At 42.1% G+C, this 20385-nt stretch overlaps 1 protein-coding gene across 1 annotated transcript; it reads right to left on the bottom strand.

The window, feature by feature from the left end:
- Positions 1–329: 329 nt before the first annotated feature.
- PANX2 (pannexin 2) lies at positions 330–20015 on the bottom strand. Its single transcript, XM_065741523.1, has 3 exons — positions 19782–20015; positions 3897–5348; positions 330–2146 (listed from the first exon to the last, which is right to left on the bottom strand). Exons 1-3 carry the CDS (start codon positions 20005–20007, stop codon positions 1788–1790), a joined length of 2037 nt encoding a protein of 678 aa, XP_065597595.1. The 5' UTR covers positions 20008–20015; the 3' UTR covers positions 330–1787.
- Between the last annotated feature and the right edge of the window lie 370 nt (positions 20016–20385).

Raw genomic sequence — 20385 nt, forward strand, 5'->3', positions numbered from 1 at the left:
TGTACTTATCCCCACTGTCAGGTCGTCTAACGCACTCTGAAGAAAAGGGTTTCTGTGGGACAGCAGCCATTAACCCCAGCACAGCAGGTCCTCTAAGAACAGTGCTCCCTCCTCTGGCTGTGCTACACACCCCATGCTTTGCTTCTTGATATTTGGCAGTTTGGGCCAAAAACTCTTGGCAGGACTGAAGTGCCGTACAGGGGAATAGTGGTTTTACATGTCCCACCCACTGCTTCTACCCAAATCCCACTTGCTGTGTGCACCTACACTACCACATAGCACACATTAAGCTAGTCAGAATAATATGTATTTATTTTCAGCGCTATTTGCATTAAATACTGGTATCATATATCCATGTCTGAGGTAATAAATTAAAAATAAATTCAAGATTTCAATCCTGCATTTGTGCTGCGTATTTCCTCTACCGTTCGTTACACATAATTTGATGCAAACACACACAGTCCGTAATTCTGGTAGTAATATTATTTGAACACAGTCACTTTTTGTTTCACTATCATTTTGCTGAGAATGGTTATTGCATGATACATTTTTAATAGACGTTTTAGTTATTCTAGAATTTCCTATTAAATCACACCTATCAAAGTTATAGGAAGATGGGGATGAAGATGTGCTTTGAGCCAAGGAAGGCAAATATTGAATCAGAGTGATAGCACATACAGCAGGATCGTTGCCTGCTTGCACTAGAGTCCAGATCCAGCAAAGCTACTTCAGTATGTGCTTAGCTTTAGAAAGAACGTATGGGTCGTTTCAGTGACATCCATAGCCTTAAGTGTTTGCTGAATCAAGAGCTAGCCAAGCTTGGACGCCTACATTCATAGGCTTGCTTCTTTAACCCTGCTATTTGAATACGATTTTGCTGGTTTCATGTTTTGTAAGATGTTTTGTAACAACCTCTGTAAGATTTTTCATCAGTGAAGCACCCATAGAAGTTTCTAACCTGGTTCATAAATACACTATGAAAAAATAAGCAGCTACGACGACTCTCTTCTACGCGTTTTGTTAAAAGCAACAAACACCTGGTTTGAAAAGTTATTAAAGTAACTCTTTTCCCATGGTAAAATATATTTAAAAAAATAAACTCTTCATTTCAGCATCTTCCATCAAACATAAAAGCTCATTAAAGGGCGAGGCATACCTCAGGTATTTCCATTTATAAATGCAAGAGGTTGAATATATCCACTCCTTTTGCACTTAAATGCTGCTGGTGGTAGTAAGGCCCTTTCAGCTAAGCCTCCGTGGAGCCCAACGTCAGTGAGCTAAAGAAACAAACAAAAATTTGCTTGCGTGTAACCTTTTTGTAATCCTGAATTGAAAAAAAAGAACCCAAACCCTCTCCGCTTAGAAAAAAAACTCTTATTTAACTGCTGCCATTAAAAAGCACACCTCACCTCCGGGGCTTTTTAACTTTCATCAGTGATTCTGAATGCAAACGGTTTCAGTACTCCCTAAAATTCCTGTGGCATGCCATCAGACTCCTCATGTCCCTAAGTTGTGCTAAACCCAATTCAATCAGGAAGCTATAGTTCAGAGCTAGAGCTAGTGGCTGTCTCGGTGTTCAAGGTCTACTCCCACCAGGTTTGACTTATTCTATGTTGTGAATGACAGTGCTCATGATGTGATCCTGAAAAACGGTTTGGTGTTATTAGCAAGAGCTACAGTTCGTACGAAAGCTCTCCATGCTCATGCAGTGAAGGGCAGTGTTGAAGGGATGACGCTTCTCACTGCAGCCGCCTCGGATCTGGCCACCAGAGAGCAGCCGCGGGGCTTCAGTACTCCACCGAGCTCACGATTGCCATCGGTTCGTCAAACGTTGCCAGCCGGATCTGCTTAGGGGTGGGGATGGAGAGAATTTCCCCCGCGTCAGTCGGAGAGTGAATCCCATTGTCGATGATGTTCGAAACTTCCTCCTCGTGATCCTCATACAGCGTGTTGATGTGCAGCAGAGGGTGCGTGGGGTTGCAGTTCAGCGCAGGGGCCGGCTCTGCTTTGGCTGGGTTCAAAGTCAGACCTGTCGCGGTGGTCGTGGCTATATGGTTGTGGTTGCACGTGACAAAAGCCCCGGCAGCAGGCACAGTTCTGCATGTCTCAGATGAGTACAGCATCTCTTTTGCAGGATGAGGGGTGTCTAGAAGAAATCAAAAGAGCCAGTTAGAAGACGGGCGGTCTTTGACCCCCCCAGCGCATCACAGAGCAGCGCGCTCAGCCAATGAAGGCGGTCCTGCCGTTGCTTTCAATGGGAGCAGGAGAGGACTCCAAAATGAATTTTCTTGGGATCCTCTGAGAAATCCAACAGGGCTGTTTGATAACAACAGGGCTGTAAGCTCAGGGAAACGGGGCAAACAACAAACGGGTGCCGTAGATCTCACTTTCTATGCATGCTCATGCTTCCTAACGTGAATGGTATATTCGGAAAACGAACTTAAAATAACTGAAAAGTATCTTTTACTCTCCTCTACTGTTTGGCAGATGTTTTTTGCATGTTATGATTTAATGTTTTGACAAATGTTATGAATGTTGAAATCCACAAGATGGAATTCAAAATGCGCTGCTATTTTCAATGGGAAAAAATAGTGGTTACATATTGTAAGCCACTTGTCTTTAGGAAGAACTCAGCAATTTGTCCTTGACTGATGTCTCTTTCCAGAACTTAGAAGTCTGCCTTACCTGATGGACTGCAATGTTGGTCTAACTCAAAAGCAAAGCTGAATACTCTTAATTGCAATGGAGAGTAACAGAGCCCCAAAACTACAGTAATTATTTTTCGCTCTAAAAATATTCAAGCACTAATTTAGATGAAGGTACAACTGAGACCAGCAAACCCCAGTAGTTTTGAGGAGTTGAAATCAGAGCAGGTGACCGGATAAGGAAAGCTGTAGAATAGCTCACATGCACATCAGGGAGTTGGAGGTCTCTAAGGAGCATAACGATCTGGAAGTGACAGAAACTTTTATACCTCAAATCACTTCTTTGCTGGGCAGTGGGGTGACGGTGGCTGTCAGTCTGTCGAGGCCCAGAGGGAGGTCTTAGCTTGTAATGAGATGAGAGCCATTGCTTTAAGTACGTACAATTCTTCCCGCATAGTGTTTCTTTCTTATGTCAGTAGCTTACAAAATCAACAAGAAGATACATATCTGCCTGTCAGTGGCTTTTATTAGTGCCTACACGGCTTTCCCCATCACTATAGCATACAGCAATTGTTGATATACTTGGAAAAGTCCTTCAAGGCAGAAAAGGAGTTGCATTTGCAAGACACACACAGGGAGCTGAGGCACAGGAGGAGTGTCTCTTGTGAGGCCACAGGGGAAGTGAATGGTTGAATTTCTAAATTCCAGACCAGCACCCACATTTCAGACCATTCATCCTCTGGTGCACATGAGACAAAGGGCAATTTAAGATGGCTTTGGGGTGAAGAACAATATGATGTGAGTTGTGCCTTCACAGGTGGCAAATGCCAATCCTTAAGAATTGGTAGTTAAAAGAGATTTTTTCCATATAACTTGAGAATAAGGCCGATTTGAAATATGCCAGATGCTGGTAGACCAGGAATTCAGAGGCTGAACTCTCCTCATTTTCTCATCAAGGCACAACAACTTTAATAGCTGCAAAAATCTGCTTAAATGTGAAAAGCTACCCGCAGCAATAACATGCAGGCTGTTTCGTATGGCTCTACCTGAAATAATGCTTATTCTCCACATAGCAGTATTCTAGTAAAGAGAGAGAACTGCAGTTTCTGAAGCCTACTATGTCCCAATACTATTACTTATCCCAAAATCTAGCAAAGCAGGTCAAAAGGTTCAAATGAGCTCTGCATTTCTGAAAACCACTACAAAAACCATTGTCTGTGAAGGTGGCACTGTCATTATGGCATACTGTACCTTTGAGAGAGGAGGTAACATGTACGATGACATTCTCTTCCTGGTTTAGAAATCCACCCTCTTGGCTTTTTGATGTAGGCATCGAGGGGATGGCTGGAATCTCTGGCTTGGTTTTTTTACTGCTAAGTATATACGGATGTACATCCAAGGAAAAGTGCCGCGTGTGCTTCTTTTCACTGCCTGTGCTCGGGACGGCGTTTGATTCAGTTTTATGAGCTGATGATTGCTGTGAGGTTTTTGCAGCAGATTCCAACAACGGAGCAATAAGGCTATCCGTCGCCGTTTTTCTCCGCACGGGCTTAGGCTTTTCAGGCTTATGGTTTTCGACCTTCATAATGGCTAACTGCTCCTTGAAAGGCTGAGGAAGCGGGTTGGTAGTCGGGATCCATTTCATCTTCTTCCTTGGTCTCTTAATGATGAGCTGCTCATTGCCATCGATGTCTGCTGGGTCGACGCTTGGGTCTATAGTCTGGATCCCTGAATCACGCATGGTTGGGGTGGCATCATGATTAGACTGGGCCAGTGCTGCCAGCAGCTGGCGCACCACGTTGTCATACATGAGATCACTCTCGTTTGTAATAAAATCCAGACGGTTCAGTGATTTTATGTGGTCCCGATTCTCATTACAAAACATGGCCAAAATATTGATGTCACAAAACTGGGACTTCTGCCACTGTTTCTTGGTCTTTATTCCAACTTTGTTCAGTTTATCAAATATGAAGTTGGACTTGCGAAATATGAAGAGGTGAATTAAGTTGATAAGGATGATCAAGTTCATAAAGCAGAGGAGAAAGATATCGACGCCCGCAATAATCCGCTGGAGCTGGACAGATGGCAGCTTACAGTTCACTCTGATGTGCAATTTGGAGCTGCTTGTCTTGTCTGGAGGCTCCCCTAGAGCGCACGTAAATTCATTTTGCTTCTGCGTAGCATAGTAGGTGGATAAGTATGTAATTGGTATGATGCTTAAAAAGATGATGAACAAATGTCTCGCGAGATAAAGCTTAGCTAAGAAGTTACTTCGTCCCCTTCTTTCCAGGTATTTCTCAAACAAGTTCTGTTCAGGGCTTTTTTCCTTCTCTGCGTTCTCAATGATTTCTCTTTTCTCTCTCTCTGTGATCCCCGGGCCTTTGGACTGGATCTGTTTCTCTATTTTTGGTGCCCGTCCTTCAGCTGCACGGTGGTAGCAATTATCAATCTCCTGAAGCAAAAAATTAAGCTCTGAAGTCAGTCGGGTGGAGGCCAGAAATTCCCAGCCCAGAGCTGGAATGTACATTATCCCAGCAAAAGCCAGCAGTGCATAAGGTAGGAACTTATGCTCAAACAAGGAGGGCCAGTGGCTGGCATCAACTCCTGGCAAGGCATCTTTTAATTCTGTCCAACAATATCCTCTGGCATACAAGGCTTGATCGCGGGTGAAGTTGTGTGGTGTGTAACAGTATATTGGCTCCTCTGTATAACAGAGAGAAAAGTCACTGCTGTGCATTTAACCTACACAAGGAGCTCTGGAAAATAAACATTTCAAATGATATCAATTTTACTTTACTGTATTTTTACATGACTGTCCATCCCACAATGCGCGTAAGACAGATCAGCCTGCGTGCATCTTCACAAGCCCACAGGCAAAACTATTTACCTTTATAACGAACCTACACTAGACATGCCAGCAAGGAATAGATACTTTTGTTTAGTTACCTCTCTCAGAACAATACCCTAAGCTAAACCATGGCCTGAACTCTGGAAATACAGACCTAGTATCCACCATATAGTAGCTCAGCACGCTATGTTGGCATGTGTGCAAATACTGAAAGGTTCATTTTGGTGAAATTTCAAGTTTATCTCAGGTAAATATGCTTATCAATAGAAAAAAGTTAGATATGGTTGAAGACAATCTTTTTAATTCTTGTTAACAATGTCTACTCACTGGATATGGTAAAAAATATTCACTGGATATGGAAAAAAAAGTATAGCAAGAATTATTAGATACACAGGTAATTATACCATTTTTCTCTTGCATCATCTTCAAGCCACAGGCTGCTGGACAATGGGAGGGTTTATGCAAGAAATACCATATGCTTGTCTACTTTCATACTCCTTCCTAAGCATTTGGGTTTTGCTACCCTCATAGACAGGATACTGGGCTTTGCCTCAGTAGACTCATTTTGTTCTCATGTAGTTACATTTTTCTAACAGTGGATATGAAAGTAATACAGAACAACTTGTTAAAGAGAGAACAGCATTAACTGCCCCCAAGAACAATGATCATTTTCAAAACACCCTCTTCAAGTATGAAGATTGAATTTCAATGCTTTGGTAAGTAGAACAAATGGAATATAATTTACAATGTTCTTGTATACCTTTAAAAAAACTCTTAAATTAAGATCCATAGCAAGAAAGCACGTTCTCTTGAACTGAGAATTGCTCAAGAACACCAAGCTTGCTCCAGTTCTGAATGCAGTCTACAATTCAGATGGAGAACAGCTCACTTGAAGAGAGTGGTAGCACTGTTCTTTTAATAATACAAATTAAGAAGAGAAATAATAAAATATTAGGTAATTTGATAACACTAAGGAAAATACTAAAAATTAATAGACAGGCAAAAAAGCCCTAATCCTTCTGGCTTAACAGAAGGATCCTTAGTTGACCAACTATTTCTCACATTCAAGGAAATAAAAACCATTTCCTGGTGGTTTGGTAAAATGCTGACATATAAATGTATTCTCTGATCTACAGAGATCTATACTCCAAAGATTGCACATTTTCTAAAAGTAATTCAGTGAGGATTCTCTTCTAAAAATATAACCAATATGAACAGGCTTGCTAGAATAGTGTTACCCAAGACAGGATGCAAATTGAATAAGCTTGGTAAATTCTTTAAAGTCACTTTTCAAAACTATTTTATTATGATCTAGCTTCAACCTTTCTCAGAGGAGATCTTAAAGCACTGTAACGTTACCAAAATTCCCACTTAGACTATCTTTGTGCATTTACAGTCATCAGTTACAAGAAAAATATTCATTAACTCTCATCTTCAACAATTACATGCCCTCCAAACCCACGATGGGATGCACACACATACAAGCCAACTCTTAACTGTCAAAGAGTTACTGTATTGATTTCCCAGGAGGTACAGGAGATTCCTATGTGGAAATATTCCCATAGGGAAAACAGACAAGTAGCTTTGAGTATTTCTTGTACACAGAGGTATTTTGAATGGGGTGTCCCCGGGCTTAGTAGAATTTCTCCTGGATTTTAGCAGCATGAATACATGGGAAGACAAGAAGCATCCATTCAATTCATCCATAAGGATTACTTTTAGAATCACATATCAGCTGCTCCTACCAAATAAGTGGTAAAAAGTTCACCTCGCTGAGGCCTGAAAGGCTAAGCTGATTTCTGCAGAAATGTTATATATACAACAATAGTCACTTAATAAACAAACAAACAAGCAAATAAAAAGAAAACAAAAATGTCTTAACGTGTTCATTCACGCTGGACAGACCACTTGGAGGCTATCTGCACTCTGTCCACTGACACTGCTTCAGTGTACAACTTTACAGCTGCACAACTTTAATTTGGACTCCATGGCGTCATTGGAGGCTACTTCAAAAACGGGACTGCCCAGCACAGTTATGAAAGCAGATGACATTTCAAAGAAATTTGTTTGCTTTCCTATAAAATATTGTTTAGCTGCTCCCACTGCCTGATAAGATGTGAGAGATCCCTACTTTATTGAGGTAGCTGAGCACAGTGCCCCATACTGAATTAATGTTGCTGTTTATTGATGCTGGTCTCATGTGTTGTTGCATGCTTATTAAAATGACACGACTTTGATTTTGTGCCAGGTGAATCCCAAGACCCTTCAGATAAAACTCTATCCCCAGCCAGTGGGACTTGATAATTGACTGACGTGGAGGAAAGGTTCCAATGGAATTTTATTCAAATACTGTTTTCTAATATGTTTGAGTCATACCCACAGTCAGCAAATGTCACTGATTCTGGTAGCTATTGCACAGGGGAGTTTAGCTTAACCTTCACAGCACAGGACATGACTCACAAAGCACAGCATCACTGGGGGAAGCTCATTCATCTAGACAGTGGAGAGGAGGGAAAGACCCTTCCAGACAATGACTCAAAGCAAAAGACTAATTTACCTGTTGCCTGGAGGAAACCTGTCTCTCTTCATTGACAAGAGGCTGCCAAGCAAGATCATCACTCCGTTTAAGTTAGCTTTTGAGAATGCTCCTTAGGTAATAGCAGCATTTTACCTTGCATTTAACATAGCATTAAACACCATGAAGGTGTTTGATCCCATCATACTAGGGCATGGACCGTTTCTCCTCTACTGCAATCTGTGTCAATCAGGAATAAATGAGAAAGAAAAGCACGATGTCAGTAATGAATCTTGTTTCTTAGGAAAGATGGCAGCAACATACAGCTGGATCTTAAAATGCCTATCTGCTGAGGATGGAGGAGTGAGGAGTTGTTCTCACACAGGCTGCTCACTTAGCTGCAAGCCCTACTTAATACATGCTCAGTTTCAAGAAGAAACATTAGCCGGTTCTTTCTGACGCAATGATCTGATGGATAAGCACCATTAAAAAAGCTGTAAGATGTCATCACCATAGCTCTGACATTGGATCACACAATGCAAAAAATATATTTCTTTTATGTTTATATTCAGAAATACAGAAAGTTTCTACTGATGCTTGTATTTCACCCTCAAGCAGCTCAGGAATTATTTTTTTCATAGAAGAAATCCAGCTACCATGAAATGTATCTTTTCCCTCACACCCACCAGTTTAATATGGAATAATTATATAACTGTGTAGGAAATTACAGCAGAATAAGGTATGAAAAAATTCTGGAAAACTTAGGGAGCACTACTGTGGCTGAGTGAGCTGGTCCTCTTCTGAGTACTGTCTGAAGTGTAATCTATCCCTACACATACCTTGACAGCTACATTCTTGTGAAGCCTGGAGACAGCAATTCCTACCATGTGTGCATTGGCAGCAACAGTGGAAAAAATAAGGTAGTGCTCAACTAACCTGTAATCACGATGGGGAGCTGGAATACTAAACTCAGCACTTCTACATTAAACGTCACGGCCCAATGTAAGATTTTCAGAATAAAATCTCAGGAAGTTCATAGTCTGACCTTAGGTCCACCTACAAAAATGTGTTAACTGCATGCCAGCATAGGAAGTTCAAGTTTGCTTCAGAACAAAATCACCTGGAATAGCTGAGAGTAAATTCTGTCTTCTACAGTCACCGTCATTCCCACAAACTGTACCTTTTAAACAGTCTGCTAAGAGATTAAATAACTCTGGGCTAACGTGCAAAAATAATTACCACATCAGAAAAAAAATGTATTGATATCAATAGATTATGAAGTATATAATATATTATCCTACACTGAGCAGATTATGCACACTAGGAAGCTTAGCTTCCCTTTTTTAATATTAGATGACCATAGGAGCACTACATCTGATGCTTTCAATATTTGTAGATACGTATGTTAGATCCTGCTTGCTCTTCATGTAAGTAGTTTCTAGAACTCCATAACACTAATCTCATTAATAAAATATGAGACATCTCAGCAAATATTTTTGGACATACAAACGAGATGAAATAGCCAAAGAGGAATGACTTAGCTGTGGAATATAACTCTTATATCACCTGAAAAATTAAAAACCATTGAAAGCTAAGTTTTTCATGTTTCATTCTGTAGCACATAATCCTATTGAGTTTAAGTGTTACTTAAACAGGGAAAAATGACTTGCAGACAGTACTGTGGTACAAAGGGCATACTCCAGGGAAGTTAAAGAACATGGCTGGGAGAAGATAACCAAGGTACAGAAAGGGATGAACACAGGGACTGTGCTCAAAAAACTCTGTAGAAAGAAACTAAATGGACTTCATGGGAGGCAGGAGTGAAGGTAAAGCATAGAAACCAGGTGCTGCTGAGTCTGCTGCCTGTTAATACATACTCTGAGAAATGCTCGAGAACTTTCCACAAGTGGTGCAAGCTACCACCTCCGCTGTTACCTCCTTCAAACGATTCCCCAACCTCTGCATACCCTCAGTAGCCACCCTCAAGAGCCTGCGAATTATATACCCTTTGCCAGGCTGCAAGTACTAAATGTGTTAAAAATTAAGCATAAATTGCTCAATTTCACCCTGGAGATGCAACGCTCTTAAGTCCTGCAGCTCCTCAAACGAGGGGCTGAGGTGCTGAGGTCTGGGGCTGGAACTCCTGAGCAACTTCCCACTGCAAAAACTAATCTCACATCTGAAAACAGAGTTGCCAACAAAAAAATTTGGTAATTGCTGAGTTCCACCTGAAGATCTACTCAACGCAGTATCACAGAAAAGCTACTTGAAACCTACTGAGTCCCATCTTGTTCTAAAAGCAGGGACAACACTGAGTTCAGAGCAACTTGATTAGGGCTCTGTCCAGTTTGAAAACCTCCGAAGATGCAGACTGCACAAATATCCCACGCAACCTGCTGCAATGCTTGGTTTTTCTCAGGTGGTTTTTCACTCCCCCAATTTTTCACTTTTGAGAAATGTCCATGCCCAAGAACAAACACAAAAGATACAACTGCAGTACAAGTGGCCAGAGTTCAGCCCACAGCATTACATCTCAGCCCAAGGAAAAGATACCAACAGCACAATCCACCAAGGAAGCTGTGTGTGTGTGTGCGTGTGTGTGTGTGTGTGTGTCTGTGTGCATTCACCAATATGCAAGAAGCAAAAACAACTTCGCAAAAAATGTGGGGTGGGAGGTGGTGCTGGTACATGGAGACAACACTGTCAAGAAGACATGATCGAGCTGGGAGTTACTTATTATTCTCCTCAATTTCTTGAGGCTCACTTTTTGCATGTCTTCTTGGACAACTGAGTGAACTGGATCTAACAGAAACATTTCCTGCTGTTTTTCAAATAAAGATAACAATACCAACCTCTTAGTATTCAACACAGTAAAAAAGCCAGACTCTGCTCCTAAAGGACTTAACCAACTCCATGCATTGGGCAGTTCCTTTGAAGCCAATGAGATTACTCACGGTGCATAAAATTAGGCATGTGCATCTCTTTGAAGAGCTGACACTGCAGGGGATTCAATTTCAAGCTTCGGGAACATTGTTACGTGCAGCAGGCAAAAGATATTTAAATAAATATGGACAAAGCATTTACAATGCTTCTGGTAAACATTAAAAAGTAATAAAGGCAAGTATTAGTAATACACAGTATGTGCCCCTATATAAAAAGGCAAATGACCCTTTACATCTACCATATTCCCACTAAAATATATTCACCAAAAACAAACTGAAGTATAATAAACCATGTATGCATCCTGTGGCTTCCATCTTTTAGAATTCAGACTGAAAAAGAAATCACACCTCACTAGTCCTCCATCTAAACTACATGAGTTCAGCACTCTAGACCAACAGTTCAATAACTCAGGTCGAAGAGAATCATTTCCTAACAGCAGACAAAAGAAGAAAAAAACCCTAGAAACTCATTTTTCAGAAAATATAACTGAAAAATGAAGGAGACAAAATTCTTGCGCTCGTTACACCAAGACAAAGGTAAGTACATCTCTTGTCCAAATAGTTCTTTGATAACCTAGACACAAACATGCAGCCAGGCCAAAAAGGCAAGCTGCTCAACTTCTGGGTGGGCACCTGAACTCCCATGCTCTGACTCTGACAGACAGGCTCCGAGGGAATGCCAGTAAGGAGGGCTTACCAACTCCAGATGCCTGGGGCTAAGTTACAGTTATCCATATTGTTAAGTTTATTATTTAATGAATAAAATAAGCTGCAGATTCACCCCGGGCCTTAGTGCTTTCTACCAGTCAGCTTTTCATCCTCTTGAAGAGAACTGCTTATGCAGATGCTCAACCTGCACACAAAGAAAAGGTGGCACATCAGTCAAGTTCTCCAAGGAGCTCCTTGCAAAGTCCTCCCCCCTTGTCTGTAAGGAGAAATTCAGTGTTCAAGTAGGCTCCTTTGACTAGTGGCCAACATAAATGAGATACTCCCTGATTCAGCCATAGATGCTAATATGTATCCTATCACTCTGTTCATCCCTACACTGTATCACGTGTAAGCGACCAAACATACGTGCCTCATTCATCTTGGGTACTAAAAGGAATGCACAAGCAAGCAGGTAGAAAACTGTTTATTTATGAAACTGAAATTTATTTTGTAGTTTTCAGTATATTTTAAAAGTTGAGGAAGAACGTCCTGAATCCTCTTCTCTCTGGAAAAAGAGAACAAAAAATATTCATGTTACTAATGCTGAACAAGTAGCCTAAGGAAGTATTATATCATCTAAACAGTAAACAGATTTTACATGCCAACCATAAGCTTCCATAAGGAATATCAAACTCTCTGCTTTGGATGCGATTTTAACAAATGAGGGCTAGTATCCAAATTATCTCACAGCCAAATGAAAAACTCCCTTATTAACAGCTTTATGCCAACTACTTTATTTAAAGGGTACTTAAAGGTTAGGTATTAGCACAACATGAGAACAGATTCCTGAAATCACATTTGTGTATCAACTGTGGTCACACAGTCCCATTTAACTCACCGGATAAGAAAAAAAAGCACTCCTAGAACTAAGCCTTAACTAAGCTAACTAATTATTAATTCATCAAAACAAAAAACAGTACCTTTACCTTTGTTAGGGAATATTCTTTCCAAAGAAGATAGGTTCCATGCCCAGGAAGTCTTCCTAAGGTACAAGTTTCTCCATGATCAACAAGGTAAGGTACAGCCTTTTTTGACCACTCTCTGAAACCACTTGTCCTGTTTAAGAAAAAAAGCTTAAAAAGAAAGTCCCTAAAGAAATGAGATAGGAAACCACTGCTGCTACTAAGTTTAACTGATCCATACCCTACAAGTATTAGTACATTAAAGTATATTACTGTGCAACCAGCTCTAGGGAACCTGCTTTAGTACGAAAGCTGGACTAGATGATCTCCAGAGGTCCCTGTCAATCTCTACAGTTCTGTGACTTTGTGAAGTGTTAGTCATAATGGGTGACATGTAGACAAGCAGTTTCAAAGACTGGCAGGTAACTGTTTCCCACAGGGGTGTCCCCCTGTTTACAATATGGGGCCTTTTTTCTTCCAAGACTGTTGCTTGAACAGTATATATTTCGGTTCTCCAGTCACTCAAATGACAATGCACACCTGCAGTGGATATATAAATTTACAGGACTTCATTCCATATGTTAGAGGGATAAGCTCTTCTAAAATTAGCTGGTATGCTGAAGTTCACTTACCAGCAATGTGAGGCTTAACAACCTGCAGTACTGCCCAGCACTTTTCAGACAAAAAAGATTCCTACACGGTTCACATGTTGAAGTCGGTTACAGTGTTCCAGAATCAGCAACTGTTACACAAAGGTGCAACACCTAAAGGAAATCTTAGGCTGTTGCTACTGAGAAACACTTCCTCAGTGATGAGCTACCATCCACTGCATGATGGCCACACAGTATGGTGCTAGTGTCATCAGAAGAGCTTATCTACGGTCACTGTACTGTTCACCACCACCATAAGCATTTCTTGCTACATTCAACAGCTCTGTGAGAAAAAAAGATATTTGGAAGGAAATTACAGTCCTCGTATTTGCAGCTAGAGCTGTTTCTGTACTACAGTGTTGCTTTGTATGATGTTAAGATCTGAAGAAAGATTAGATCTGACTTCAGAAGTATGCATCCATCAAAACACAGTTAATGAAATTCAGCCATACAAAAAGGCTTATGGCAGAGATCTGAAACTTACTTCTACAACGACCCTTAATATGAGGAGGTTAAGTGGGATTTGGTGATGTACAAATCTGTGCAGCAGTGGAAATAATTTGTAAAAATACATGTCCTAATGTTATCCAAAGATCAAAAAATATTTTCAGGCAATTCAAAAAATGCCCTCCAGAGAGATGAAACCCCCAAAGCAACTACATAGATGCTGAGTCACGACTATGATGTGAAACAGAGCAAACTGCAAGAACACATAAATGCCAAAGTGTAATGATTTATGGATGTCCTGTGCAACTGATGAGAGACAGGGGTGGCTTCTTAAATCAAAGGTGAAGTACAAAACACAAAGAAACAGCAGGTTTGTTCTACTGCATTATTGCATTTTAATGATCTGAAATGAAAAAGATGGCTCATTTTAAACACCTATGGCCATAAATACAGCACCTGGAAAACGTCTCGAAAAATACTGCAAGTAGTTAGCTCATTAGGTGGTTACATTATTTTAATGCTACAGTATTTGGAGGCAGAGATTACTGGTCTACTGCTTTTGGAAAATAATGATCCCTCCATGGTAGGGGAGATGGACCTTTAAGGAGTCCTTCAACATAAGCCATTCCACGATTCCATTCTATGATCTATGCATAGAAAAACTGAGTTTCATAAAGTGTCACAACTGTGTCGATCTATCATGACAGAACAAAGAGAACCTGACCCCAAAGGCTCCCACAGACTCTACAACTTCCAGTGCAGAGGTTTCCAGCCCTCCTGTGGGCTGCGGATCCCACAGAAGACAAGGCAGCTCAACCTCAAAAATAATTACTTCAGCATATGGCTGAAACAGTCCAGAAATAGTCACAGAGCTCCAAGCTGCTAAAAAAAACAAAAAACCTCCACAGATCTCAGGAAACTATCTGCACTGCTGCTCTGGTGACTTCTTCGAATCTGCATGATGGGTACAGTGCCAGAAAAGCAAACTAATCCCAAACCTTGCTATCACAAGAAGTACTAGAGTATTGCCAAATTCAAATGCAAGGGTGTAATGTACTAAATCCTTTATGATGGAAATATCTGCACTCCTTTCAGTGTTTTCTTAGAATAAATCCTGTACCATGTGAAACAAAAGAAACCTCTAAAAGAATGATTCCAGTCTGCTGTGACATAATTCAGCTTTTGTAATGCAATGTGTAGTCCTACCCAGCTTAGCAAGAAAAAAGCTCCGAAGAACAACCTCAGCATTACTCATTTATTCAAAGTGCTGCCTCTTGAGTAAGATGAATTAATTAATTAGCTCTTAAAAATAATTTTGACTATCTACCTGTTCAGACTGATGAAGGTATCTCAAAGTATGCACTAAGCTGAGCCTCATCCACATCTTGTATCTCTTCACATACACGACAAACACCACATGAAAGGGTCAATGGTCCAGAAAAGGTCAAAGTCAGTACAAAAAAAAAGATGGCACAGATGTGTCAATGAACAGAGACTGCATTCACGACATAAAAATGTTTGTGGCCTCTAGAAATTGCAGTAGAATTATTACCTATGCATTTCCTTTTATATCCAACATTCCACTGCATTACTGCAAATCTTCATGTGATCCAAACACACAGAAAGCCAGCTTGTATATCTCACGTATACCTCCTGTGCACCTGTGTGTGAGTGAGAACTGCCCTTACCCTTTGGGAAGAGCTCCAGCAGCAGTGCAAACAGCCAGCAGCTGAAGCACAGTCAGCCTGTGGTTGCTTGTAGTACTCCAGTTCTTATAGAAACACATCATCAGAAAGCACTGAAACAAGTGGTACTGAGACGCTGCCTAACTCTCCTTGCAGCTAGTACTAATGCCTCAGAATCAATTCATGCAGCCATATCTCACATACATAACAATTTTGCTGTGTGTTTTTACCACTAATAATAATAATGTGGAAAAATGTATTCTTCACTTTTTTTTTTTTTTTTTTAATTTTACATGTTTTTTAAGTGCAGTTAAAGAGTAGAAATGGAAAATGAGCTCAAAAGCCAGCTAACACTCGGGTCAGGAAAGTGAGTGTGTGTAAATATGTTGCCCATAACCTGAAACAGAAATACAAGTTAGAAAAGTTGACCAGAAATACAAATTAAAATTCCATCTTTTAAAACAGAAATCCTCAACGTACACTATTTCAAACACACAGCAGGTGACATGCATAATGACACTGAACTGACACCCACACCGTATGCCACAGCTAAGCAGGTGCCACTTCTGCAGAATTATTACAAACCAGAAAATTAAATGTAGAACTTGAACTGACCCTTCACTTAACTTCTGCCTCCCTCCACGACTTCCTCATGAGAATTTTCTAGCACAAGGGTGGTGAGAGGGCTGAGCTATGTAACTGCTAAGAGACACAGAAATCCAGTACTTATGAGCAACTTGTTAGCATTTGCCTGGCACTGATTGATGAACGTAGCAAGAAAAAAAAATAAAAATCAATGCCACAGCTTGGCTTCTGACTATGGCATAACAATCAACAGGATGACTGTTTTGGTTTGTTTTAATAAAGTACTGGTATTGAACAACTGAGGAAAAGCAAACATGACTGCAATAACAGAATGATGCACTGGGATTAGAAAGCACAAGGCACTATACATGAGGGATATGACTTAGCATTCGCTGTAGTTGACAACATGAATCCTAAAGCTTGGAAACCAAAATACTTCAATACTGTGAAGATGACACATGACAGTAACAGCAATGTATCCTCTTTTGAGGTCCACCTCTCACTGGTCCCTTACAGAGCAAACGTCCCACAGACATTACTGACGGTGTTGCTACTGAACACAGTACAACACCAAACCAGAATATTTAAACACAAAATAAGCAGCTCACAATGAGAGCTAAGTATCTCTTCTTCTACTGTACAGAAGAAGAGAGTCTCAGAATTAAAGCAAATGCCTCAGGATGTTTCACTATACAAGACTGCCATTCACTGCCAGCATCACTGCCAGCCAGAGGACACAGTATAGCAAAAGTCAATGAAGAGCAGTTTTGAATACCCAACAGCCTCCAGCTTGTGGCTGTGGACCGTATATGTTAGTTCCATGTGTATTAGTTCCATGGTGAAAGCACCAAGAGTAAAGGACAATAAATAAATAAATAACCAACCATGGAACAATTGATTCCCATCAGATACTGCATGATGCAGCCTAATGCTACACATTCTCTGCATTTTAGAAAGTCACAAACCTATGCTTACTGACTTATGGCTTGCTCCTATACTGCCTGACATCTAGCATGGTTATCTATTCCTACACTGGGACAGTGTGGATTTGATTAGGAATGACAAATCCGAGCTCTACACTCAGAAGTCATGAGCTGTGCTTTACTTCCAGTGTGCACAGGAACAAGTAATTGTTCGAGGTGCCAGGGAATAAAAAAATTTAGGCTTTTGAATCAGTAGGTATGAGAAATCAGACTTCTAAGGAACAAGCACTATGCAGAAGCGCTGCAATAGGTATTATATATTAAATATACATGGTGTAATGGGAGTCACACCACTGTGAGGAGACAGTCCTTATTCCTCTGTTGTTTGGGCTGTCTTTGTGTGAGGTAGCTGACTGCCATTCCCAAGTGACCTTATGATGACACTATGCCCAGTACAAATATTGCAAATGCTTTTATTGTAACTATTTTTCTCAGAGCTTCCTTTCCAGGATCACAGTAGCTTGCTGGAAAAAAACAGCAAAGGAGGATTTGGAGACTCAAAAACGATGATGTAAGTGCTTAGCTGAGGGACTTCCTTTCATCTGATGAAAGAAAGTTTGGGCAATGCAAAGAAAGGCTGTATTTGTTGCTTTATCAGGAGAGCCTGTGCAAGCATTATAGAATTTGTGATTTAATTTCTAAAAAGTGATGTAAAGATCAGAACTCTCAAATATGAGGACAAATAAATCACTTAGATGAACAGCAAATACGTTAACCTAAAGAACTGCTTCACCCATGCCATTAGAACAACCTAGTTAATGCTCTTATCTTCACTCACAGGAAAACTATATTATGCAACATTTCATTCTACAGACATAAGGATTTTTAAGATTGTACTTTAATTATCATATATAAATACGTGTGCCATAACACGCTTCCTCTGCCTTGCATGCTGAGGCTAGCTCACTTTTTATTCCCCATTCTGAGGCCATAACTTAGGCACAGAAGGGCATCAAGAACGATTTGGGAAGCTGCTATAATATTAGCAACCAAAGAGGAACCTTAAGACAGCACTTCTGTCAGTAACTTTTGCACTTCTAGTATGTATTATATAAACTGCAACATCCAAAGCAAGAAAACAAAGTTTGTTTCTTTGTTTTTTTTAAGTATCAGTGGCAGTGCATGTGTGAAACACAGCACTAACAGCAGAATGAGGAACAAGCATGCAGCCAGCAGGGCTATTGCTATGACCACACTCAGCATCTCCAGACGAGCTTAACTTAGAAAAGACCGAGTAAATACCATTAAGGTAACAGAGTTGAAACAACTGATTCAGGTCACACTGAAGTTAGGAGGAGTTTGGCTACTGAACTCAGAAGAAGCAGAACTGAATCCACTCATCCTGAGCTCTTTCACTCCAACTCAAAAAAGCAACCTAGATTCATCAGCCCCTTATAGTTTGTACTTTTTTCCTTTTCCTCATGTTATTTTTCTGACTGTAGACCAAATGAACAAACAAAGGACAGCAGATGATGTAAGAGTGCTGTCCCAGTAACATAAAGGATTGCCTTGCATTGCATTGCCTTGCCTTGCAATCTGTGTGTGGGCAAGAGACAACAGGTTACTGCTCTTAAGGAGCAGATGCTTTTATAGGGTCAAGAGAGCACACGGGGTCTGTGACTCGGCACAAATGACACTGCTTTTAGCACTTCTGAAACAAAAATCAACCAAAACATTCAAGGCCACAGAGGTGTCTTCCACGACATAAAACAAACCCAACTGCAGAAACACGGGCACATGTGAGCAGTGAGTGAAGCCAGTAGATGTCTTCTCTTCCAAAAACTTGCTCAGATCGCAGTGTGGACATGCAGAGGAACATCCCCTGCACAAACCTCAGAGTTCTTGAGACTTGTGGCTCCCTCTGCAATCTGCAGCCTCAGAGGATTTGCTCAAACAGAGCGAATTACTGCTGTCTGCACAAGCAGTGATTCATCAACAGATTTCTGTCAGTGAACTCACAACAGTAAGGGCACATACAGAAAAGCACATGACCTTTCTTGCTCCCAAGGTCAAATTGAGGCCTACTTGCATCCAGAACGGAAAACTCCAGTAGTGTGAAGGCACAAATATAAGCAGGCATGGTCACTGTCTTCTGTAAATGCCTTTTAATTAGTTCCCTTCCTACAAACCATACAGAGGAAGGGATCCCAGCACTTCAAGGATCTGCAAAAGCAGCAGTTCCCTGCCCCTCAGTCACTGCAAGAAGAAAGGTCTCAGGTGCTCAGCAAGCTCATGGAGCCCTGAAAACATGGCCTCGTGAAGCGGCCTCTTGATGCCATGCAAAAACATGAGGGTATCATCAACTGTGGCTGAAGAACTTCAATCTATGTTCAAGAAATAAATCAAAATGCTTAAGCTACGATCTAGAGAAATCTCCATCCAAGACACTCTTCGCAAGCAGTTCCTCTTCTAGTAATGCTATAGTGAAAGCAAGTGTTAAGGATGCGTGCATTGGAGGTCAAACCTGCACGTACAGGACTGGGCTCAGATGCATTTGGATGGACCGCACACGGCTAACGCCTGCTAGCCAGACGAGCTACAGACTGCCAGCCTGTGTATTAAAGCACTGCTAATTTCACATGGATCTCCACTTCGGAGCTCCAGGGGACCAAGCAAACCACACAGTGCCAAGCGTTGCTCTTCAGGCCGACTCATCCTAAGGGCAGCGACTGCTACCTGCATTGCTCGCGGCCTGAGAGGCACACAGCGACGTTGTGTCTCAGTGCATCCCACAGCTCATCAACACCATCAACACCTGAGCCAACTTCCAGGCAGCGCACTGCACTCGGGGGGCAATCAAACCGCCCTTCCCCCCCCCACCCCACCTCCCGCAGCCGTCAGGGCGCGGCCGCCCCGCCCCTCCGCCCTTACCGGCGAAGTTCTTGGTGAAGACGAGGGTGACGAGCAGGATGGGGATGAGGACGGTGCCGATGGTGACCACGCGGTCAAAGGGCAGCTCCAGCTTCAGCTGCAGGAGCAGCGCTGCCAGCGCGCCCGCCTTGTCATCCTGCTGGCCCGGCAGGATGAGCTCCTTCAGCTTCTCGCCCGCCAGCAGCGCGGTGGCCATGTCGGGGTGGTTATCGATGATGTGTTGCATAAGCGGCGGCGGCCTCGCACCGCCGGGCCTCCCCGGGGCGGGCGGCGCGCTGCGGTGCTGCGCTGCGGGCGGCTCCCGGCCTGCGGGGACAACGGCGGCGGTAACGGCGGCGCCCCGTGCCCGTACCCGCGTCCGCGCCGCCGCGTGAGGCGAACGGGCATTACCTGGCGGCTGCGCCTCTCCCGGCTCCCGGCGAACGGAACCGGCGGCGGAAGCTGCGGATCAACTCACGCCGGACCTTCCCGCCGGAAAAGGGTCCCCGCACCTCCAGCAGCGACGCGGCCGCTCCGGGCGCGGGGCCGGCGCTCGGTGCTGCAGCGGGCGGCCGGCGCCTGCATGGGAGCGCCTATCGGCGAGGAGCGGAACGGAACGGAGAGC

Source organism: Cyrtonyx montezumae, unplaced genomic scaffold (assembly GCF_038088225.1).
Source record: "Cyrtonyx montezumae isolate F1298 unplaced genomic scaffold, pur_monq_1.0 scaffold_3, whole genome shotgun sequence".
NCBI lineage: Eukaryota > Metazoa > Chordata > Aves > Galliformes > Odontophoridae > Cyrtonyx > Cyrtonyx montezumae.

Excerpts from the sequence above, each read along its gene's own strand:
- PANX2 (XM_065741523.1), bottom strand. The coding sequence starts at position 20,007 with ATGCAACACATCATCGATAACCACCCCGACATGGCCACCGCGCTGCTG. Across the intron at positions 5,349-19,781 it reads CTTCACCAAGAACTTCGCCG|AGGAGCCAATATACTGTTAC; the intron begins GTAAGGGCGGAG and ends TCTGTTATACAG. Across the intron at positions 2,147-3,896 it reads TGTTACCTCCTCTCTCAAAG|ACACCCCTCATCCTGCAAAA; the intron begins GTACAGTATGCC and ends GATTTCTTCTAG.